At 33.1% G+C, this 26,767-nt stretch overlaps 1 protein-coding gene across 1 annotated transcript in view; it reads left to right on the forward strand.

Moving 5' to 3' along the window:
- Positions 1–26,767, forward strand: part of LOC106468534 (integrin alpha-PS2-like) — a 104,458-nt gene that overhangs the window by 40,037 nt on the left and 37,654 nt on the right. Inside the window, exon 4 of the mRNA XM_013928966.2 lies at positions 3,733–3,853. Coding sequence (XP_013784420.2) covers positions 3,733–3,853 — 121 coding nt within the window. The remainder of the gene's footprint in view (positions 1–3,732; positions 3,854–26,767) is intronic.

Consider the following 26,767-nt stretch of genomic DNA (forward strand, 5'->3'; position numbering starts at 1 on the left):
TATGACATAGTGGATCATCTCTCAGACGTGACTTTTCGGATAAAATGTGGAGGGCGAGGTAAGCCAAAAGGGGTGCATGCCAATAGGCTTTGGCGTTATCACGGTCCAGGACATTTCAGTTGGGACAAAGTGAACAAAGGAACAAATGACGCTTCTGAAGAAGTGTCACCTGAAAAAGCCACCGTCGAAGAAGAAACTCTACTCAGTTTTGAGAAGGGAAACGGTAAAGCTTTTGATGAAATTACTACCACTGATGTGACTGTTACCGACGACAGGACATTTTTTGATGAAGCAGATGAACCCCACATGAAGCAGAAGCCAATGAGACAGAGACCAGTACGGAGGAAGATACGTCCCGTAAAATTAAGAGACTTCGTTGAATTGTAATTTTGTGTTTGTAATACTGTGCATTTAATTAAGTTATTGTTAATTGTTATTGGTTTAATGTAAATGCCTATTGTTTGGGACGAACAATACTAAGGAAGGGGCAGAGTTACGACATCAGGGTCCCGTGATGCTAATAACACGTCATTGACTTCTTAAAATATCCTGTTCCTTCATTAATGCCCCAGCATTTACTAGATATGTGTTAGTCTTGTATATATAAGACGGTTACAAAGTGTCGGAACAATGTGTAATTGAACTGCGGAGAGAGAACATTGTTGAGTACATGAGACATTCGTTGAGAATTATAGCGTTTGTTATAACCCGACTGTTGAAATTAAGTGTATCCCAAAGTTATATTCAGAAAGAATAAACCAGTTTTATTCAAGAAAGGACTTGTGTCGCTAAAGTTTCGTCGGAACGAATTTACGGAAAATTAATTAATGACCAGAGATGTAACAATACATTTGACTTGTTTTGACTATATTATTTTAAAATAAGTGGATTGTGTGCTATCGTTTATTGTTGAAATTTATCGTTAACAAGTCACAGACACCTACTGGAAAGAATCCTGCCATCCATATATAAAAAACTGACATTGGGGAGCCATCTAAGATTATACAGTAATAAACGGAGGTAGACGAAGACGTGAACGACAGCGGAAGTAGGCCTATATGCACACCACTGCAGTGGTGGCGAAAATAGTGTAGAGATTACAGTTGTGCTATATAACCATGCCGAATTATTTTGATAAATAGATATAGGGACGTGAATGACTTGGGATAAAAGATAGCAGTTTGCTAGAGTTTGTTAACAACAACAAGAAGAATTAGAGAGACAAGAGCATAAGCAGAAATGAGATGATGAAAGACTAAACAAAGAAAAGGGAAGAGAAAGAATCAAAGAAGAAAAGGAAAGAGAGGGGAGACTGCAAACAGAGAGAACAAGAGCACAAACTGATAAAGAAGAAAAGCAGAGAGAATAAGAGCACAAACTGAGATCACCAAGCTCACCCAAAATAAAGAGGAAGGACCCAAGAATGATAATGGAATCAGGGTCAGAACTTCCCAAAGTTAGAACTAGGACAAAGGTGACTGAACAGTCTTTAATAGCCTCTTCTCACAGGAATAGGCCTGCAAGTATATGTGGGCATAATGTCAGAGGATACCATGGACTATATCAAGTTGAAAGTAGTATTGCTGAAGCACTATGAACTTAATGAAGAAGGTTTTGTCAGAAGTTCGGAGAAGTGAACCTGACATTGAGGAACTGTATTTCAGTTTGTGGCACGCCTATTTACAAGATGGACTGACAATGTTAGAAGCTGGAATCATCGAGCATTCAAATTCAGCTTACTGTTCACCAGTAGTAATCGTGAAGAAGAGGGATGGCTGAAACTGCTTCTGCATAGAGTTCTGGAAATTGAACCTCGTAACGAAGTTTGACTCCAAACCTATGGGCAACTCAGAGGCTATCATAGCAAAACTAAATGGAGCCAAGTTCTTTCCCAAGATCGACCTCAATAAAGATTATTGGGAGATACAAATGGAGACAGGATCTAAAAAGAAGACAGTCTTTGTGACACCAGAGGATGCCGACTGGGTTTGTCAACTCAGTGGCAACATTAAACTGCATGTTGAGGGAGATGTTGCACAGAACCACCAACATTGAGCATTATTAACAGGTTTTTTACCCGTCGTTTTCTTTTATGTGGGACTGATACACCTATGTGTGGCCATTGTGATACTCAGATCACAATTGCCCACGTTTTACTTTTAGATGGATGGTGTCATTGGCGATACTGTCAAACTTAATTGTGTTTTTACCTTTTTATGGGTCATTGGTCTTTATACTTCTGTTTAGTTTTTACCTGATCTTTGGGCATTTAACTTGTTTTATTTTTGCATTTTACTGTTTTTTGCTTCTAGCATTTTTACTGGTTGTTTGGCACAGAAAGTCTAGTTGCTTTATGCCAAAAAACGCCAAACAAACAACCAACACACCTGCAAACTCCTGGGTTCAGATTGTGAGGATACTCATCAACAAGATGCTCTGGAAGTTCTGTGTTCATATTTAGATGTGGTGCAGCGTTCAGCAGTATCTACTGGAATTTCAATTTCACTACCACTGAGAAAGTGTGTAAACTTGTGGGAGCCTTCAGTTTCTTTCAGTAGTCTAGAAGTGCATGCATCCTGATGTATTATGTGGCATATGCAAGTGAAATCTTGTGCAGAATGATATGATGCATATGAATACACGTCATCATAATTGAGCAGACAATAATACACATCATCATCGCATTCTGCATCAACTTCAACAGAAGAACTTGGTCTTGAGACATTGTCAATGTGATTTGCTAACCAGGAAAATTTCACCACACTAACTTCACACATGGCTTCCTCCTCTCCTCTGTAATTTCTGCATGGTCATAAAAAAGCCCACTCATATCGACGTTACAGTACCAGTGAGGAAAAAGAAACAGATTCCAAATGTGATGTACTGCCACCAATATTGAAAATACTATTAATTTACTTATTTAAGTATTAATTTGTATAACAAACTGATCTTATTTTTTATGAATAAAATAATTAATGTGTGGGTTTTAAATAATTTTCTATTTTGTCGAAATTAGCGTTTTGAAGGCCTAAGCCCCATATATAGTCTTTACTTTGAAATTGTGTTCAAGCACAAAAATAGTTTTATTTCATAAATAACTTAGCATACAGTAACTACTTAACTACATATCATGCTTAAAGTCATTAATAACGAAGTTTGCATTTATACCATTGTTTTTCTTGTTTTTATGTATCTTACTTGATTCTTTAGAGGCATCAAACTTCAAAGTTTAGCTTTATAAGCCATCAAGGTTATAAACACATTTCTTAAAAGGATTTATGCACCAAATTCCTTCTGGGCTTATAAAGTTTGGTAAAAATACCAATATTATAATTATTTCAACTAATTACTTCTGGGGTCTTCTGTGTGTTTAAGATAGAAATTGGGTGATGTTAATTTTTTCGCTTTTTGACAGTGAGTGTTGTAACAGAGAAAAAATAGAATACTCCGTGTGATGCAATATGTGGACCCCGCCGCTAGTGAATGGTATAAAAACAAATTAGAAATCTGGGGATTAAGACAACTATAACTTGTACTGTGTTTTTCAAATTGGTTAAGTAAAAACAATGTTGCTATTTTTTATATTTTCGCTAGTATTTTAAGAAGTAGGTTTTTAGATCCCCATAAAACGGCGTGTATTAAAATATCAGCTTTATAAAAAATAAAATTTTAGGATAAATATTTTTCTGTTTATTGGTGAACATATTAAACAGTTTATGATTTTTAATATAGGCATGCGCACCTCGTTATGTATACTTCTCAAACAGCCTCAGAAGACGCGATCCTGTTGGCACATGTTGGACAGCACGTAGCTCGCTGTCTGGATTCAAAGAATATTCTCCTTGCCGGACATGTGAGTTAAGATTTGTTTTTAAAGCTTTATGTTATTTTATATTCGAAGTACGATTAATTCTGTCTTTTACAAATGCTTCAATTACATCCTTATCTAAAAAAAGAAAGAAATGGAAGACATTTGTTATACCCTTAAAAATCGTCCTCTGAAGAAGCCTTTGGAAAAATAAGTAAGTTTATTGAGAATAAAGATATGCCGGAACAAATAATTAAGTGGAGAATGTCTAACCTTTTTAAGTGATGTTTATTGGTCAAAAAATAAAAACTTTACTACGTAAAGATTAGCCATTCCACATACATATGAATAACACTCAATACTGAAATCAGTATGTTCTATGAAGAGTGTGATAAACACAGCCTTAAAATATTTGATAATTTAAATTATTCAAACATCAAATTTGCTTATTAAGATAATTTTAAAAATCTGAAGGTGAGAAATGATACGCTTTTTGCTTTGCACTTGATAATGGTTTTGGCTAAGGCTAGAAAATAAGAACTGTTGTTTTCATTGATGAAGTAATCTTGAAATATATACATATACAAAAGTACAGAAACAGAGGATGATTCATGGATATCCAAAGGGAAATCTAACGTACTAGCCATGACATTTGCGATAGTTTTCGTGCCCTTTGCTTGAATTTTTCTTCTTCTTTTTTTTTTTTCATTTTCACGCACGCCATTAAAGCTACACTTTCTTGCAGACATTATGTGTTAGATCGATAAATCCTGGTCTATTTCAAAGAAAAATTACGCGTTCAGACAAACAAATTAAGTAGACGTAACATTATTTAATAAAACTACACATAAGTAAAGTAAAAAAGTAAAATAATGGTATATATAATAGTGAACAGACTATGCAACAGTAATGAGCATTTGAAACAAAGAAACACGCAAAAACGAAGAAAAAAACAGCTATGAAAGGAACCGAAGCTAAATTATTGCAAAGTAAATTAAATATAAAGTTGTAATAAAGGCAAACTTAGCTTATATGCAGAAACGTCTAAATGCGTGTTCACAAAGTGATAAGTATATGGTGTTGAACGAACTGGGCATATGTATTTTAGACTTAAATAAGTTGAGAAAGCCCATAGAAATTGTATTTAGTGTAATGTTAATTTTTTAAAGGAAATTACATGCAGGTTAAGTTTTGTTTGTGTGAAATAATTTGCAAAAAAAAATAAATAAATAAATAAAGTTCAAATCGAAGCCACCGTCACGTGATGACAACATTGTACCATCGTGTACTATACTCATTGCATTAAAAAGTTTGACTAAGCAAAAAACAGGTAAGATGATTTTGAATAGACAAGCCAATATACATTCTAGACTCCTCGGACAAAATTCTTTTTAACTTTATGAGATTTATAGCATTTGATGGAGAAATTTGCGAGAAAAGTTCCAGATAGACAAACGCAAGCCTATTATTTATACAGATGCGGCAGCTGAATAAGAAAACAAAAGATAGCTATTGTGTTTTGTTTAAAACAGAGATATGTGTTTGAGATAGTGTTAATTATCTTTCAAAACAGTGCTTATATAATTTTACTTTACAATGATACTCGTGGTACCATAATTTGAAAACTTGTTTAGCACAGAGAATTCGACAAATCTACTTATAAGATTATACTTAGCATCGCCTTCAAAAAGTTTCCCCTTAATACATAAGAAAGACTTAGAACTGCAACTTAATTTAATCACTATGATAAAAACTGAACAAAATTTGACTTAAGGACTATTTCTCTGGAAGTTATTTTTTGGTGCAACATCTAATAAGCCAATAGATTGTTATAGTTCAATTTCATCATTATTATTAGTTAAATAAACCGCATTTTATTTAAAGAAGTTTGCTGCTATTGGTGATACTTATCCTGATTTTTAAATAGTTGTCTGCAGTTATGCACCTATGATTTGTATGCTCCTGGACTGTATCCCTTCGTTAGTAATCCAGAGTCTAATTGATGTTACGGTGGAACTGGAACACGCTGAAATGATATTAGATTCAGATCATTTAATACATAAAGGATTAATCTGTATTTGATTAAACCCAATTGATTTCTTTATATGCCATTAATATGCCAAAATCGTTAATACAGTCGAAATGTATCTTTATTGTAGTATTCTCGTGCAAGTAAAAGTCCGTGAAGTACAACCCAACTCCCACAATAGACTGCATTTCTCACCCGATCATCACAACTTTCCATATGATCAAAGAAGTTAAAAATTTATGTTCAAACAAGGCTTATATTTCATTCTAAATCTACGAAAGTTCTAGTTAGCCCTTACGTTTTCTGTGAAAGGAACCACTTATAACTTAAAGGTTTTTGTTTGTCTGTATGCTAACTCCAGCTATTTATTATGGCATTATAAATACCATGGGACCTTTTAGTTTTGAGTTTTAGTTTTTCTATCTATGTATCTTATCTTCTTATGTTTTGACAAACCACCCAGTCTACCAATGAAACCAAACAATTGTACCTCCATGGGACCAAGGTGTACGGCTACAAATATGGAGGCATCATCCTGCCAGAACCCAGGCATATGCCAGAGGCGACTGAGAGCCAGCCACTCATGAGGCCACTTTAATTGTGTCAGGTTTAGACTCTGGAGAAGGGACTACCCTTGCACTGTATCTGTAAGAAACGTTGTAAGATAAGTTCCTATAACATCCAAACTTGCACAAACAACAAGAGTATAAGTGAGTGCTTTATTCAAACCTGTTGTAAATTAACAAATCCTGGGTTGAACACAACTTACAACTTGGAAGGAAGATACAACTTGTTTGACTTAATTAAGGAAGTGATTGGTTCGTCACAAAACTGCTGAACCAGGTCCATAATATGACTTCGTATTTGTGAACTGGAGGTGGCGCTCTTAGTTTATATTTAGACCACTATATTTTTCCTTCATGTTACTTTTTACCAGGTATCGTTGACTACTAAGACTGGTAACGTCAATAGCACTGGATTTCAATCTCGACAGTTAAGAGAGGCTCGAAGTGGTAGGATATACAACTTTAATGTCCTCCATCGACACTCTTTCTGAACGAGAAAATTTTAAATTAATCACCTTGATGCTTGGATTGGTATATATATGAGACGAAAATATTTTACAGTCTATATGTAGCCTTAAGAATTCAGGTAAACATTGTATTACAGACTCTTAAGTGAAACATAGAGGAGGGTAACATAATGTTTACCTGAATTGTCATTATTAAAATTTTCATTGTCATCAACAGCATTACTGCACTGGCTTGGCCACCAATTTTGATTTCACAACTCTTCGTCGCCGTCCTTTTTTTTTCTTGGCCACACTTTTTTTTACAACTGGACTGTTTTTAGTTTAGATATAAAACTCAAGATTGGTAGTGTACACAGATATGCACTTTGAGCATGCCTTTCCATTACTGAAATGTGCCCTAGTTGACGACTTAAAGGATCAGCGTTATACAAATCATCTTTGACTCCAATGCTAGTGACATGTGCATAGGATTGGTACTGTCAAAGTGATTGTGTATATTTTTGTGGTTATGTATGACAGCCATATTTTGACAGTAACACACATACTGAATTTCATTATTGCATAACTAAGAAAGAGCTGTTGGATGTTGTTCACTTCATCAAACCCTTTCACTAGTAACTCCATAGATAGGAATTCATGTTTTCAGTCAGTTTCAAACAGCCAAGAGAATGTTAAAATGTGGATGGGCTTTTACAGAAACATATGAGAACATATCTGTCCAGTCTGTGTTCTCATCATAGCCATCATGTGGTGAAAGAATTCTGGTGATAGCAGGTTCACCAAACATTACCTTGATTCTAGCAATTAAAAAGCAGAATAGCGAAAAGCTTTCACTTAGAAGAATGAAAGATTGCAGTGAAGTCCACATAATCTGACATTTGTTCGATCATCTAGAGGGGTAGAATAGAGTACACTGTTTTTGCTATGACCCAGTATACAAGTGAGGAAATTCTTTGCGGGTTACAACAGAGTATGTCCCACTCCACAATTAGTCTACACACTTAAGTCTGTTATCGAAAATAATGCTATGATATAGAGTGATGTCGCAGACATTATATTCTCTATGCAGCCCAGAAAACAAATCAACGTTGTAAATTAAGGCAGCAAATGTCTGGTTTATCAGTATAGAAGACTGCTCTGGATGTTGCTTGACTTTTTCCAGCAACGGTTTGTAATAATCAATTTGCATTTTAATGCAATTGACTACTTTGCCCAGAAGGCCTAAATGTGTGCTAGTGTTTAATACTGTGGTAAAGATGGCAGAAAATGTGATGTTGAAGTATTATATATGAATTTCAGAGAACTTTACATGGACAAATGGGTGACATTTAACAGCCAACTGTAACATTCTCATAGCACAGATTGTGTTAAGTAGAATGTAAAGTATGGCCATATATTATAGATGATCTACCAGCTTTAAATTTGGTAAAGAGAAAGTTGTTGTCAAAAGAGAGATGCTAGATTATTAGAAAGAAGATACTATTTATGTCAATTTAAGCGAATTCATTGACATCTCAATCATTGAAAGTAGAATACTTAGGCATGTAAGGTGAACTAAACACAAATTTGTGCATATCTTCTTTAGTTGTGATCAGCATTCCTCAGTTTCAGCACATTATAACATCTCATCAGGATCCAGTGCTTTGGGTTAGTTTATGGATAACTAAAAGGGGCCATACCACACGCACTAAACTGCTATTGTTTCATTTGCTTTCTCATCATCATCATCCACGTTGTTTGGTTCTGAATTCAGAAATGTTACAGCAAATAGAGTAAAATATTAACAGGCGGCCTGCCAGTGCAAACGTTTATGTATTGAATATATGGGACTAAAATTGTGTGCTGCACAGAGCTTAAGACAACAATAGCCTTTATTTAGAAGGGTGAAAGATTGCAGTGAGAGTCCACGTAATCTGACATTTGTTCGATCATCTAGAGGTATAATCATTTTCTCTATTTTCTCACACGTACATATTTTCTATATATGCATCTACTTGGTCTCTTACCTTGAGGTTTTTGAAAATATTTTGAATTTATAGTTAATTTAGCATTAAATATCATACAAATCAAGTATGAAGAAAATTTCGTATCTAAGATGATTAGATCTTTAAAATTATTTATCCTAGGAGAACAAAATTTCACTGGAAGTACGATGAGAGTCATTCGTTTAAATCAGAAACGTTTGAGCATAGCATAGGGTGTTTTATAAACTGTTGCAGACGGTGTTCAATATGCTTTCCATAATTATCAGTCAGCATACCAAGTCTATTCCTAAATGAAGCCATTGCAAATATCTTCTATTCTAAACAGTTTTATTGATTCTCACATTTTCCTTTCACACTGACACGCATTTAATTCAGATCACTTATCTTCAATAATTAAACACAGAGAAAGGAGAGAAATATAATCAACACTAATTTGCGAAAATGTGGTTTAGGTATGAAACATAATTCAAACCATATGTTTTGTTTAGACATAATTGATTAAATATTATGATTTTAAATACACCTCTGATGAAATTTCTTTCTCCTAGGACAATAATTTTTGAGATATAACCATTTTAAGTCCTGAATTTTCTTTGTAATTATCCTTTATTAATTATGTCATAGAGCAGCATAATGTAATAATAAACAGAAGTTAAAATGCAATTGTCAACACTTGTTTTCACTTGAAAGAAGCTGTACACATATATATGTAAGGAATAAGAATAAGACGTGTACTAAGTTCACTTTCCAATAAATGGTACTGGTATAACTCAGTGCTGTTGTACATTTTTGTTTTGCTTTTAACGTTCATTCAGATCTAAGATGATGGTTGATTCACTGTGTCTAATTTAATGATACTTTAAAATAAATGTAAGACAAATAGTATGTGATAACTATAGTAGGAGAGTTTGTAAATAGAATTTTTTAAAGCAAAGAAAAAAAAAGAAAATATTTGTGTTACTGCTTGAAAGCATATTTCGAAGTAGATTACAATGAGTAAGACCAATGTATCTTACTGATACTGACGTATGTGAGATCTACGATTAATTATAAAACACAAAATACATACAAATAGTTATATAATCACAATCCACATAGTCCTGAAAATAACTATTTTCATATTAACATAAAACATTCAAGCTCTAGAAATACACCGTACGCATCACACTAATTAATTGTAATACAATACATATATCAACCTAAATTAATTCAGGTGTATCAATAACATTATAGTACTTTTCGTCTAATTTATTACTCGATATTATACAGCGGACCAACTGTTTAATGATTCTATATGTATGTTATAGGATTATTTCTTTTTTTCGAACGCAAAATTGAAAATATTATCGGTGGTGTAGAGGCTAATGCATTCCTTGATTGGCCCGAACCCTCTGCCGTGGACTGCAATTTCACCTATTCAAGGTTCATCAGCACACTTTGGGCCAGTAAACCAACGAAATACAGTTAGACCTATTAAAATGGTGATGCGTGTATATGATTTCTAGGACGATGCCATTAATTAATAAGGACTCAAAAACCCAGTAACACAGTACAGTTCTACTTCAAGGTTTACATACAGTGCCTTGCAAAAGTCTTCACCCCTCTGTGCTAGTAATAAATTTTAGTTATTTTCTTGTGAAAGACATAACTCAAATGGCCAAAAATATTTATTATATTGATCTCAGACCAATTTCTAATGATTACAAAGAACAAAAGTGATATAACACAAACAAAGTTTGAAAACATATTGCAAAAGTCTTCACCCCCCTAACATGATTATGCAGTTAATATTTGGTTAAAGCTCCTTTGGCAGTAATGACAGCTGAAAATCGTTTTGGATAACCCTCCACAAGCTTTTCACAGTATGCTGGAGATATTTTTACCCACTCCTGCTTGCAGATATCCCCCAGTTATTGTGAGTTGGAAGGATGTCTTCGATGCACAGCAATTTTTAAGTCTCTCCACATATTTTCGAGTGTATTTAGGTCTGGGCTTTGGCTTGGGCAGTTAAGGATTTAATTTTTGTTTCTCCGAAACCATTCTTGGGTTGCCTTTGATCTGTGTTTGAGATCATTGTCTTATTGAAATGTAAACCTTCAACCGAGTTTTAGTTTTTCAGCTGACTTCCTCAGGTTTATCTCCAACATCTGTGTACATTTTGCACTGTTCATGATCCCTTGAATGCGCACAAGTTCTCCAGCTGCACAAATACATCCCCACAGCATTATGGACTCACAACCATGCAGTGTTGGATTTACACCGTACATACTATTTGTCATTTAACCCAAAAGCTTATATTTTGGTCTATCTGATCATATAACTTTCTGCCACATTGTTATAGGGTTATTGAAATGTTTACAGGCATAATCCATTAGCGACCTAAGATGCATCTTTGTCAGTAGTGGTCTCTTTCTTGTCACCCTACCATACATACCTTTTGTACAGTAACTCCAGTTGCTGCTATTGAAGTCTTCAGCTCCTTCAGTATCACTGATGGCTTGACAGTCGCTTCTCTGACGTATTTTTTTTTTTTTTTGCTTGTTCGATCGCATACTTTCTTAGGGCGACCTAATCTTGGCAAGGTTCAGGTAGTGTGACACACTTTCCATTTCTTCACAACCAATTTTACAGTACTTAATGGCAAATTGAGAACCTTTTAAAATTGATTTATAGCCTTTTCCGAAATTGTTCTTCTGAACATCTTCTCCCTTAGGTCTGTATATAGTTCTTTTTTTCATCATTCTCAACATGTAACAGTAAACTAATTTTTCACTTTCAACATCCTCTGCTTAAATCAGTACTCTATGATATACTTTGGTATCTGATAGAGTTGTACAGAGCCACTTGTATGTACTGTAAAAGGGTAGTGAGTTAAGTTAAATCAACGATGCTAAAAGCTTAGGGGTGAAGACTTTTGTAACATGTGTTATCAACATTTTTTGTGTTACATAATTAAATTTGGTAACAATGCACCTTTTGTTCTTTGTAATCTTTAGAAACTGGTCTTAGATTAATATAATAAATATTTTTCGCCGTTTGAGTTATGTCTTTCACAAGAAAATACCTAACATTTATTACCAGGACAAGGGAGTGAAAACTTTTGCAAGGTAATGTATATAACTATTTATACACTAGTCTAACTTACAAATATATAGTCCTGAAAAGGACTATTCTTCATATTAACCAAAAGCATTCATACTGTAGGTGTTTATCCCATTCATCATACTAATTAAAGACAATATAATATTTCTAACCGAAAATCTGGGTCAGTTCAGAAAATAAAGGGACATGTTTGTTTTACATCACCGATCACACTGATTTGATTTCTGAGTGCAAGATTCAAAGAACCACTTTTTAGTTTTGAAGAGGAAAAATTGAAATAACACGCTGTGAGCTTCTGCTTCAAAGCAGCCTTGTTTGCAAACATGTGGTACGTTGTGTTCATATCACAGTTACACAAACCACTAAACTGGAATTCGATCAATTAACTAATAACAACATCTAAGAAGAACAATTCAGCAAAATCACCAAGTTATTTCCAACTTAACAAGTAAACAAACTAACTTTTCAAGGAATACTAGCCCTCCTGCCTAAATACATTATATCTAAGATATATTACATCTACACGCTTTCATCTCCCTTAGGGATTAGAAACTCAAAATCCCTCAAAAGGGCAAATCATTTAAATACCAACAACAAGCAAAATTATAAACATACAAAAAGTAGCTGTAAAACACTTACACATCTGCAGAATTCAAATTTAGACTCTGACAATGAACCATTTAAAATAGCTGTGAAGAAAAAGCAAAAGAGAAATAAACTAAACCAACCACAGTTACCAACATATATTAATATCAATTCACAGACACTAACTAGCAAATACCAATATTTCACAAAAGGCCCGACAAACACAACAACAAAACTTCAACTAATTATAATACTAATGCAGATACACTAGAAATACCAGTGTTTCACAAAACACACTACAACAAACCCAACACCAGTCCTAACACCTTTATGGCACAGAATCTTAAAAAAGCACTAAAATGTAAATCTGGCTTATAGGTCAAAGAAACTAACAAATTACCTACAGGCAGCGTACTGGTAAAACCCCTTAATCTGAAGGACTACCTCATGTTAATGGACACCTGGCCTAAAAACCTCTTCAACAATCAAAAATCAATGTACACTTACCAAGTATGGTAAAAGAAACACACTACATAATAATCATAAATGTGCAATAAATATTAAGAAATACAAGAAATAAATGCAAAAGACATCACAACAACATTTTCTTCTGGGATAGTACTTCATAAAACATACATACCTACACCACTAATTAAAATAGGCCTGGATTCATAAAACATATCTAATTATCTGTGATATACAGGTATGTCATATATTTTCTACATGCTTTAGTTATATATGGATAAAAAAAAATCATTTATTTAGTTTGTATGCAGTTTTAGCATAAACACTTAGTCCAGAGAGTACCAAAGCTTGTCTTATTCCACTTCCTTTGTTCTGTATAGTAGATAATGTTTATTCTGCTTAAGAAGATATTGCAGTAACATACAGCATCTAGGATGAAAGGATTAGCGACTGTATTATCCTTTGCTTTTCAAGTGGATGTTGTTTGAATGTTACAACTGACCAATTCTGTGAGAAAACAAAGATCATTGTCAGGTTTTATATGTATGACCTAGATTCCTTACAGTAGGTGTCTGTGACTTGTTGGCAATAAATTTCAATAATAAACAAACAGCACACAGTCCACTGGTTTCAAAGTACTAAAATAAGTCAAATGTATATACAAGTGTTTGTTCCACTGTTGGTTATCACAGTTGTATCCAGAGCTTTAAATAATTGTCTCTTTTGGGTCAAAGTACACAAAGTCTGGTTCAATTAATTTAGAACCCAATTGACAAGACAAATTCTTCTTCTTTACTCTCTTATTACAATACAATCTGTGATAGTTTCATTTTAAAAATCGCCAATATATATACGCTCTTTATGGCTAAACTCACAATCACGAAGTTTAAATCTATCTTTCAAACTAAATTTCTGATGCATATTATTTATATTCCGACAGAGTTTTAGATATTGTGATGCAATAATATTCAATTGAAACAACAAGAAAAACTCGGAAATTTCTAGTAACATAATACAATAAAATAATAATCACAAGTTCATAACTAGTGAACTACACAGCATATGATTCTTAAAAAGTTATGTAAACAAACTTGTGATAAACTACCACTTCTAAAAATAACTAAGTTTAACACTCACATTATACTTAAATTGAAACAGTTGTGTATATTTAACAGTATACCAATTTCAACAAATTATAATTACAATAATTTTTATACTATTTACAAAGACTGCTTTCATTTCATGCACACACTGTCATACAGTATGCACCAACATTTGTAGTCCCCTTGATGGTCTAAACGTAGAACTGGTAGTTCTGGAGATACAATGCTCACCTCATGATCCTTACACTGTCGATTTTGCACTTCTGGATGTATGCAAAGGGCTGATGGTCTGTCTAGTAGAGGTAGTTTCAGAATTTCCAGATGGCAATTGTAACTTCTGACTGACTTGAGCTGCATACAAAGTCTCTCAATCGAGTTGATATGGCTCCTCCAATCGGCTTATGAGGTTTAACACATACTCATATGTATTCCTCACTTCTTCTTCTTCTGTCCACAGCTCTTTCAATATCTGCATCAGTTCATGTACTGTTCTTCTGTACTACAACTCGGAGGGTGAAAAACCTGCACTTGCTCGTGGTACGTCTCGGTAATCAAATAATACTTCCTGCAGGTACCTGTTCTAATCACTAGGCAACTTTTTACCGCCATGTACAACCCTAAATGTAATGTACTTTGTGAGAGAGTCAATGATGTCTTAAATAGTATGCTGAAGATGATTCTGCACATCTCTTCCATCAGGTCTGAAGTAAACTGGGTTCCTCTGTCACTCAGAGCTTCTTTTAGAAAATCTACTCTGCAGAACACTTCCAGGAGGGCTTCCGATACTCTCTCTCCATCTCTATCTTCAGCAGTGCTATGGGTTCTGGTGAATGTGTCACATAGTCGACTACTGTCAGCACATACCGATTGCTCTTGTCAGATACAGGTGTTGGTGGTCTGATCAAGTCCATATCTACTCTACTTAATAGCTTTTCTATGAGAGGCATCTCATCCAGTGGCACCTTGGCTACTTTCCTTTTATGTATTGTCCTTTGGCAGGTGTCACAGAATCTGATCACATCTCCAATGACCCACGGCCAATAGAAGTTGCTGGTTCTTCTCTCTGCCACCTCCTTCATTCCTAGGTTACCTCCCACAATCGACTGCATCACTTGAGTCCAATATTCTGTTTGTAGTATGATATGTTTATCTTCCCCAATAGAACTGCCTTGATAGAACTGGTATGGCACTCTCTTCCGGTCCTCTATTCTATAATTCCCTTTCCCCTTTGTCTTAAGTTCGACTTTCTCCCAAGCACTGTTCCAAAGTTTTTGCAGTGAAGGGTCTTTCTTCTGTGCTTCCTTCAGTTCCTATAGGCCTACAATCAGGTTGTCACCTTTCGAGACTTGCAGAAGCGTGATGTCTTGCTTGCCTTTCCTTTCTTGACCTTTTGTGATGGCTTCAGATGCTTTACAAGCCTCCTTTCTGTCTGGTTCTTCCTAATTTCTACGTCATAAATGGGTGCCTTCATACACGTGGCCTCAAGGTCTCCCACGTCGTATGGAGTGTCCACGTTTATTCTTGTACACATTATCAGCCCACATCTGGCCATAAGATACTAGATTGGTTCTCACTGCTGCATCCAGTGTCTCATAGGACTTTCACATTCTTGTCCCCTACATAGTCTTAACCTACCAGCATGTTTGTCACATGCTCCAATCTCTCTATATCCATGTCAAGCTAGTACATTAGAGGTTCATGTTTATCGTTTCATTTTATGCGTTTTCAAAGCTGGCAAAACTTCCAACTTTTAGGTTGGTGTCGATCTTTTACTACTGCAGTTTTGGCCAGATTGGTCCACAAATAATCCCTCACAACCACATGTTCAGAAATTTCTATGTTTGTGTGCATTTTTGAACTTTTCTACCTGAAATGTGTTCAGGCTTTAAGGTTTTTAGATGTGAAGGAAAATATTATCATAGTGCCCATTTATTTAGACACTACTCCCATTGAAGAGTTTATAATACGAGTTCCATAAGATATTTAAAAGTAACTGGCACATTACAAAATCCGAATAGCATTACTAAGAACTATTAACTTTTTCTTGATACTGAAACAGTTTTAGATTTGCTTTCGTGATCGAAAGCGACTTACCAATAGCTAGACACGAAATCTAACATGCTGAACCAGTATGAATTATCTAAAGTATCCAAGATTCCATCTTCACTAGGGAGCAAAAACGTGCCAATACATGTTACTTCAGTAGGTAAGAGGCTCAACATGAGGCAAAAGAAGATAAGCCGGACACCTTCTTCTCCTTCATCGGGATTCGACCCATGTTTTGGACCAGGGAGGGTCGAGTTCCACATTGACCTCTTCCTCCCTCTCAGGAATTGTTACTTTGTTTGCACTGTTACTGAATCATAGGTAATAACCCTTTTTACATTGTTGCATTACTCACAGTATGTTAAATTTTCTCCATTGTTAGCAGTTTTTAATTAACATACCCTTTTCGTACCATGTCCAATTTTTGGGGTTATAATAATATATTTTCACCAGCTTCACCTATGCATGATCGCACTATTAGTACGTGTTCATAATACATTTCCGCTTAGCAGTCATATATACACCTACATAATCCTATTTTTACATACAAAATCCTTTTAAAATCGAGCTACTTTTGTGTCTAGGATTCGGTTAGCCCAGTACTGTTTGACCTGTAAGATTCTTATTTATGATGTTTAGAGAGGAAAGGTATTTAGGGCTTGGTTCATCATGTATTATGTAATTCTCTAGTTTGCTCATCAGTTCATTTTATTAACATTTTTCTTGTAATATTGAAGTGAATTATCTAGGAGTCTGTCTGATAGAATTGACATGTTTGAATAATTGCGTAGTATACTGAGTTGGTAAATCGTGAGACTATATGCTTTCGTTAAAATATAGTTTTGTATTTGCTGTAGTCTGTTGACGTGTATTTTTGATACATTGATCCATGTTATACAGGCATATTCTGCGATTGGTCTTATGAATGGTCTGTAAATTTTTAATATGTTTTATTATGAGGCTCCTTGGTTGCTGTCAGTCGGACTCCTAAGGTAACTAGCTTTTTTTCCAAATCCTGGTTTTTATGCTATTAATTTGTGATATTCAGTTTAATTTTAAGTTAAATGTAGTCCTAAGAATTTTGTGATGCTGCTACCAGTAAGAGAGTCCCATATAGATATAAATATGGCATTATTTTGCTTGTTTTATACGATTGTGGGAATAATATGACTTTTTGTGCGCAATACTTTTAATTATTTTCTTATTACTGTACAATTCTATTTCGTTTAGTAGTGGTTGTATATTGTATGTTGCTGTTGTTGGGTTTGGGGCACTCTTCCAGATTGTAACATCATTTGCAAGGTGTGGTTTGGGTCTTTGAGAGACATGTTGCTGACATACGTGATAAACAGTGTAGGGCTAAGTACGCTTCCTTGAAGGACATCCGCCTCCAGAGTGCAGCACTCGGAGTAGGTGCCCCAAACATTTACTCTGATGTTCCTATGTCCCAGGAAATTAGAAACCCAATTTGGACAGTTTGAATTAGAGTTCATTGTGCTATACTTTATCGAATGTTTTTTTCAACATCTCGGAAACATGCGATTGTGCATTGGTTTTTATTAATGCATACACGGTTATCAATATACTAGTTTAATTCACGATTTAGTCTGTGTAGTAGCCATGAAATGGAATACTTTTCATGCTTAAATTGACATTTAGATGAGATATTTAGATTCTGTATATTCTATCAAATCATATTAGTTTAATAATAGATAAAGTCTAAGAAAAAATAAAATTTATAATCAATACAGTAGTTGTAATATATATCTAATCTGTCATTATCTACATAGGTAAAGCATTGTTTTCATCATTATAGCGTGATTGCCTTTCCTAAGCTGGTGAAGCATAATTATAATTAATTACAAGATAAATATAATTGTGAATTTAAAATCCTGTAAATAGGGATCATAAAAAAGGTAAGCAAACAAGGCAGGAGATACTGTAGACATCATTTACTCAAACTACACACCCCCATTTTGGCTCCTTGCTATTACATGAAATTACATTTGGTGGAGTCAAAATATGGAGTTGTAGTTTAAAGAAATAAAGTCTACATTATCTCCAGCCTGGTTTTCTTACGTTTTTACGATCCATATTTGCAGGTTTTTAAATTCTTAATTTTTTATTTACCTTGTTTTGCTGGCGTTTCTTATGCTCAACTATGGGCAAAGGATTACATGATATGGTAGCTAGCTGATACAGTTCATGATGATTTACTGTAGCTATTGACTAATTGATCGCATTTGTTCGAGATGTAAAATGTTAAGCTATATATATATATATATATATTCGTTATATTTGAAATATATGTATTACTGTACCTTTTCTAACATAGTTATTTTGTGACATCTTTATCTGTTTATATTAAACATTTTTCACATTGGGAGTAAAATGAAGAGTTCATGTTAAACTTGTACATTGTACAACAAAGGATTTCGGTTAAATGTGTCAGATCATACAATTTTGACTTGTAAACGATTCATTGTGTAAATATTTTTATTAATGTAAAATATATTTTGTGACAAAAATATTTATGATCACTAAACATTAAAAATTAAAATGTTGAGCAACAGATTATGTGTGTTGATGAGCTTGAACTTATAGCTCATAAAAACAAGTTTATTAACTCTTTAACTACAAAATATTTGAATTTACATTATGAAAGACAGCTATTAAACCAATACTTTAGTTGATTATACTTTCTCCTCGCCTAACAATACAGTTTGAGTATTACAATTTAAACGACAGTGAAGTTATTACAAGATTTTACGGAAATCATTATTGTTTAGTTTTCACATTGAAATTACTTAAATTTCTTTACATGTCAAAGCGTCTACTGTAAATGTTTTATGTAGATTGAAATCACTTACATTCATTCATATTTCACTAATAATATATAATTGCACTCATTATCAAACAGGATGTTTTGTTTTTAATCTGAAATGTGCAGTACGTATTCTTAATTTTTTTGTATTTTACTGGTATACTGTGCTTATTGTTGTCTATATTAATTTAGCTTGTAGCTTTGTATGTATGTCCAACTATCTTGTGGGATAAGAGTACAATAATGATTTGTACATTTACTATTAGGCCTGATGAAGCCACAATGGCAAAACACTGGCTGAAATCAAAAGTTTTATTATTATTATCTGAAAGTAAGGGTCGATTTTGTTCTATCTTTTTTTCCCGAAAATTCATATTTGCAATCCATGATTTTATTTATTACATTTATGATCTTTAACAGGGATAATATCTACTGTTTGAGTTATGATGAGAGATTTTTAAAACAAACGTATTAGAAATGTAGATAACCTGCTCGTGGGGTCTATATCTGAGTGAAAATATGTTAATACTTTAGACTCTGGAACTCGAGAGTTAGACTTAGTCATGATCAAACTACTTTTTCTGTTAATTCTGTAATTATGAGAAATGTATTACTTCATGATTTGGTGAGCTAGTACATTTACTTTGTTCAAGCATTTGTTGATAAGCTTCTACAATTAGCTTAAGCTGACGATCTTCGTGGTAATTTTAAAAAGAAAAGGCGATAAATATTAATGATAATACATCATGTTTTTTTTTTTGTTATGACCTTATCATACTTATGTTAATACGATGAACATGAATTATTAACAAGAAATCTGAAAAACAAGTACAGTACATGTCAGATTAAACACAGCTTATTTGTACTATTTTATAATGAGCATCATTAAATACACGCATGTTACTATTTATACATCACAGATCTTACATATTTTCAATCTATAATATGCATTTTGATATGTAAAACAAATGTCAGGAATCTCGAAATGAAAAACTAAATAATGATTTCCGTAAAATCTTCGAATAACTTTTCTCTCTCTTTTAACTCAAACTCGAAAGTCTTAACTTAACAATTCTTTTTAAAAACGTAAAGTTCAAATATTTCGTAAAGTGAAAGAGATAATAAGTTTGTTTTTGTGTGCTTTAGTGTAAAAGATAATCCGCATAAAAAAGGTAACCCACATAATCCATTTTTCATTCTTAATGATTAATGATCATACATATTTTTTGTAACAAGAGATGTTTTATATTAATAAATTTGGTGCACATTATCCAGGTAAATGATTTGTAGACTAAGTAAAAAATTATTGTTTATAAATTAAGATACATACTTGACGAAATCCTCTGCCGTACCAGCTTGACATGAGATCTGTATTTGATGCACAACGTGATAAATATTTAAAATAAATAAATAAAAGTTTCACAAACAGACCCTGTTAGCAATGTTACTATAATAAATATATATGAAATATAAAGTATTTAATTGTTGGTTTTTAAATTGCGTTCTGTCACGAGGACTTTAATGGATTAGTTTGCATAAATGAGAACAAACAAACGAATGTAGCTGGCATGCGTGTATAACGAACAAATATACACAATGTGTATAATGTCATTACAACAGGTTTAAGCAAGATCATAACTGTCCAACTAAACAAGTGAGTATTTGACCAACTTTGTGTGTATGTTTGTTTGTTTGTTTGAAATTAAGCACAAAGCTACACAATGGGCTACCTGTGCTCTGCCCACCACAGGTATCGAAACCCGGATTCTAGTGTTGGAAGTCCGCAGACATACCACTGTGCCACTGGGGGGCTTGTGTGTATGGAGAGTATGTAAACCTTTAGTTGAGATTAAACATTTATAGATGACACTGCTATATCTAAAAGTATAAAAACAAAATACGAAAGCCAGATTTGATCTTATGTAAAACAAATAATTTCGCTTGAATCATAAGGAATATTTAGTTCAAATACTATACTTTTCTATATGTTAAAAATACTAATATGCGTGTTCAACTTGCTTAAAATAAACAACTGTAATTAAAGTCTGTATGTATAAATCAGTCTTTAAATCATACGTTAAGTGTAAACTAACATGAGTATATACAATATATATATACGCAAAAAAATGTCTGTAAAAATATTTAAACCGTATAACGTTTGGAACGACTTGTAAAACGTTTGGGCTTAAACTATTATAAATACAAAATAAGAACATACTCTTAAAACAATAGTACAAAATCTACTTCTTAATCTAATGAGGCACTCACTGTTCCTAGAGTAATACCCTCACACCGCCACTTGCGATCAGATACCTTTATGTAAGAGTATAACATGAAACGAATCAATAGTGCTTCTATTACTAGGTGATTTTTAAGCATTTTGATTATTTTAGACAAGAAAAAAAAGGTTCTACTGAAAAATCACAAAGTTTGTAAATTTTGAATGTTTGGTGTGAGTTCTTTCATCTTAGCAAAAACACGTGCACTGAACAGATCTCTCAACAATCTAATAAAGGTCTAGTCTTTTGTGTTTGTATTTCAGAATGAATTGAAATGTTCAATAGAAAAATATAGCATTTGATTTGAAATCCAGTTAGATGCCAACTTTTGTCGACACATAAAAATGATAAGTATTGCATATTTAATTTGTTTAGCTGTATAACAGAAACATATGTTTTAAAACGTTACTTTTCTGACTTGAGTTTGTTTTACGGAGGACTTTGCAGTATTTAATCAGTTAGAGTAAACATAATTATTTTAAATAGTGCCATTTAACAAAATATAGAATGATGTTTCATATTTATTTCAGTCAGTTGATTGATTTTATATATAATAGAAAAATCAATTTTTAAATCATTACATTTGTTTTTGGAATTGTTTTACGAAACAGTCATAAAATTTTGTGAATAAAGAATACATGTTATTCCATCAGATAGTGCATTTTAACAGAATATAAGATGGTAAGTACTACATGTTCTTTCTGTTAGTTAGTATGACCGTTTTGAAAACGTTTCATATTTATATTTCACTCTGACATTCTAATCATCATTGACCTTAGTTTCCATACAATATTGCATACAGAATACAAAGAGTTTAATAACTTAAGGATCAAGAGTGGAAAAACATTTTACATGGCTATGTGGATAATGACAAATTGAATATAAACTTAAACTATTGTAGTGAATATAAAAATTCATTTTTGCCTGGACGTACTACATTTTCTTTAATTATCATGATATGATTGGATAGAATATAAAGAACTTGAATATTCTATGTAAACGTTAACTTTAGCATAAAAACAGTCCTTTTCAGGGCTACATAGATTAAATTGCAAGTTAAATTAGTATATGGATAATCATGTGAATAAACTATGAAATTCGATGAAATATAAAACATCATTTTTTACTTATTAAAATGTTTGGTTTCGTATTGAATGTATAAATATTGAAATGAAATTACAATATAGGAAGTTGACTTTGATTATTTTTACAAGAGTAACATAGTAAAGATTGTGTCTATCGTTTTGATATCAAGTCAAAATAAGGTTCCGTTTTTATAATCGTAGACTGGGTACGCATATATCGTACCAATAAATCCAACTATAATTATATTTCAAAACCAACAAATCCTGCCAAAGACAAAATAAGATCCTTTGATTTGCATCCTTATAGACTTGTAGATTGGCTTGTGTTTTTTCACCACCTCACATTAACGGTAGCAAACCTCATTGATCGACACCAGCTTATGACCATAGGTGACAAGATCTAGTAGATGAAAACATGGATAAATTGCCACAACTCTTCGTTTCTATGTTCGCGCATCTACGAAATTTGGGTTGTGGCCATAAAGTCCTGGGTTTTACAATATGTACCATAAGTCCCTTATGTTCCCACTAATCTTTACTTACTAGGAATTAAAGTGTGTTTTTTCTTGTGAAATTATTTTATTGATCACAGATATCAAATATACATTTATAAATTGGTGTAATTTTATACCATAACTATAGTTTGATTTTTAATTAAGAATTTATGCGTTATATGCTATTAGTAACTGCATATGATACTGAATTCATTTTTAATTTGCAGTTCGATAAAAATAAATATAAACAGCTTAAGTTAACCAGTTTTAAATATGGCTATTTTGCATAGATTAACATTGAAATTTACTGTAATTTTTAGCTTTTGGGTAACATACTATGTGTTTTCTGTAAAGCATGTATTAGTCATTTTGATTTACATTTTACGGTTCTACGAGTTCTTTAATGTAGAAAAGTTATTGTTGGTTTATAATAACTTGGGATAACATTTTTAATTTGGCTAATTTTGAGCAATCTAACATTTTGAATATTTATGGTATGTGGATGTGTAACTACAACTGACTTTACGGTTTATATTATATAAAAATATTATATCAACAATCCTAATTTAGACATAATATAATGTCTTTCTCTTCTATGTGCATTTGAAATTCTAAATATATTAAATATGCACTACCGGCATTTGTGTTTAAATTTTAAAAAATTATAATAAATATGTTGTTTTAGATATTACTCTTACTGAAGTTACTATTCTCAGTTTAATAATATAAAACGTTTTATAAATATATGCAACTCATATTCACCATTTAGAGAACAAAATATGCATTCTGAAATACTAGCAGATGCCTGTTGAAACAATTCAATGGCAAATTTACAAAGAATAGTAATGAATAAATGTCTTGGATCATAGCGTATATAGTGGGCCATCTACAACCGTATTTTGTAATTCCATGTGTTATTTCAATAAGGAAAATTGCATTTCGTTTGTTTTTAAACAAAGGAGACTGACTACAATGCATTGTTAGCAAAAATTTTAGTTTTCGATGCAATGGGTGCATCAAGCACAACAGAGTGCTCAGGTTCGCTAAGTATCTGCAGGGACATTTTCCGCATCCTTTAATTGAGTGCAAGAAGTGAGTGTTTTTTGACAGTTTTCATTTTTATAAGATATGTCAAAGGGGAGATATTCTATTCTAATCAATTTATTCGACATGGTACAATTAAATAATGTTGTATATAAGACATAACAACAACAAATATTTCCCAAACACATTCCTTTCTTTATGTGTCTTATTTTTCTTTCACGCTTCTAGCTTTGAAATATTTTTTTCAATCAGTCGACGGGGGAAGGCCCGTTGTTTTTTCGTGAATAAGTATTTTTTCTCAGGTTAACGGCTCAGTACATATGTAGACTGATGGATTGATGTTGATGTCTATTTAAAAAATTTTGATGTTGCAAAATATGAATAATTTTTCTGTAATGTACTTTCGAAGAGAATCATTTTGAGATGTTTTTTTTTCTACGATTAACCGTTCAAGAGTTACAGAGCGTGACAGACAAGCAGACATTTGGCTATTATGAGTATAGAGAGAGATGCACACAACCTTTTGTCTATAATTTTTTCACAACAAGCTGTAAAATACGATACAAATGCATATAATTATCAAAGTGAATAAGTTGTTGATATAGTTGGAAGTAATCTTCTGCAACCAGTTATTATAGTTGGGTATCTTATCTCTCAAAATAGTTCCTACGTAGTTCTAAAAACTGCTTAACATTTAGGGACTGTCGACGCTAATTGAATTCGTCTGTTTTGACCTGCGTTTTCCAGACGAAAACCAGTACAAGCTAAAAGATAAACGATCTCATTCAGACTTTCTCCTCTTGTCGCCATCCTGTCTCCCCCCCCCCTAATTCCTTTCCACCACTTTCACACGCACCAACACACTTCACCACGGCTCTAGTCATTGTATGAAACCAGAGAATGTCCCCTCGCTCTCTCAAACATAGAATCTGCAATTCTGAGATCATTTTAGCGGATTAGTCATTTTCTTTTTCGTGGATTTCCTATGGGAAATCATAAGTAACTTACATTGCAGTATAATACTTAACTACAGTGTAGTAGCGTTAACGCTGTCTTGCCGTTGCCATTACCAGAACTGTTGTCATGAAAACTCGATCCGTTGAATTTAATTAGTATCATTCTATGGTGAGCTGTTAAACCTAACAGCTCTTTTGTTCACACAGTTGGTTTTAGTTGTCGCAGAAGAAAGTATGAAACTATCCAGACATAATAATAATTATTATTAGCTGATAAATATGATTTTTGAATAATTTGTATATATATATGTATACATATTTAAAATAATTAGATTCTGTTTATGACCTAACTACACTCATATAACCAGTTAGTTCAAGAGTTTGGCACCAACTTATGCCTTCACCAAGAGCAATGATGATGAAGAACACATCAATTGATGCTTACAAAAGAAATCTGTGGTAAGAAGGTTCCTTCTGTTTATCGTTCTGCAAGAACAACAGTCAAGAGATTTTTCACAATTAAATTAATTCTCGAACATAATGATTATATTACCCTGGCAATGAACATTTTAGGAAGCACTATGTCGAATGCAACTTTAGAACTTGTTTATTTCAGATAAAACACCCTTTAGTTTGCTTGTTGTTTAGCGCAAAGCTAATGAATGGGCTGGGCTATCTGCTCTGTGCCCACCTTTGTTTTCGAAACCCGAGTTTTAGCGTTATAAGCCTTCAAACTTATCGCTGGGCCACTGTGGTGCCGTATAAAACAGAATAAAGAAGTTATAAAAATGAACACAGTATGTAGTTAAACGTGGAGTTTACTTAAACGTTTGTGCCATGGTTAATTCTATAGATAAAAAGTATAATTAACTTGAAGTAATAAATCAAGTTTATAAGACACGAGATCAAATGTACAAACAGTAAGATTTAAGATCGAAATTAGAATAAAAAGGAGACTTTGATAAACTGGACAAGACTGAAAAAATCTTTCCAAATTTAATATCTGACTGAGAAATAAAACTCATAAAACCTAGTTTGTATTTTTAACATTGTGTCAATCTGATTTCTTAACCTAGTAAACGAATAATAACTAAAATATAAGAGTAGACCATAAATGTCGATGTTTCTTGAAAAATATTTCAATAATTTTCCAGTTTTCTCTTTATAATAAAGGAAACATTTGTTCATAAACATGAGATCAAAACATGCAGGTTATGTGGTTACAATATTAAGGAATATTTGTCGTTCAAAGTTTATCATTAAACGACCCATGTTTGTGTCTGTGGTGGAGAAGTGAATACCTCCTCGTAGGAGTGTCAGGATTTGACGGGCAGAAAACAAAGCTAGAGAGAGAGATAACAACTCATGAGACATAGTCCTGCTAGCCGGAAGTTTGTGGGATTTATTATAGGATTTTATTCACTTTATACAACGTAGCTGTTTCTCTTCAGCATAGGTTCTTTAAATTAAAGTATTGTAAGATTTTTTTTTTACTGAAGACTACCACAATAAATAGCTGTAAAATGTAATTCAGTTGGCCCATATTTATTGTAACAAAAAAAGATAATCGTTTCCTGGTAGGAATGGGTGTTTACTAAACATTGTAGCAACTTACTACATGAAAGCCAAGCTTTAATTACAAAGTAATATTCTTCTCATACCACTACCGCTTTTGAATTACTCCGGTTTCAGCGAAGCTTAGACGGAAAAAGTACAAATCATAACACTATGGCTTTACTGTTAGATGAGCCTCTTAATGTGCTGCTAACCTTTACAAATGCGAGTATGTTTTTCTTCGTTTTCAGTGCCTGAGATACTTTTCGTTCAAAACGTCTATCAGACCTAGACCAATAAAAAAAACTATGATTTGCTGCAAACCTAAATATATGTATATATATATATATATGCAGTATTTTAGTTAAACAAGAC

The sequence above is a fragment of the Limulus polyphemus genome, unplaced genomic scaffold, assembly GCF_000517525.1.
Source record: "Limulus polyphemus unplaced genomic scaffold, Limulus_polyphemus-2.1.2 Scaffold3046, whole genome shotgun sequence".
NCBI classification, from domain to species: domain Eukaryota; kingdom Metazoa; phylum Arthropoda; class Merostomata; order Xiphosura; family Limulidae; genus Limulus; species Limulus polyphemus.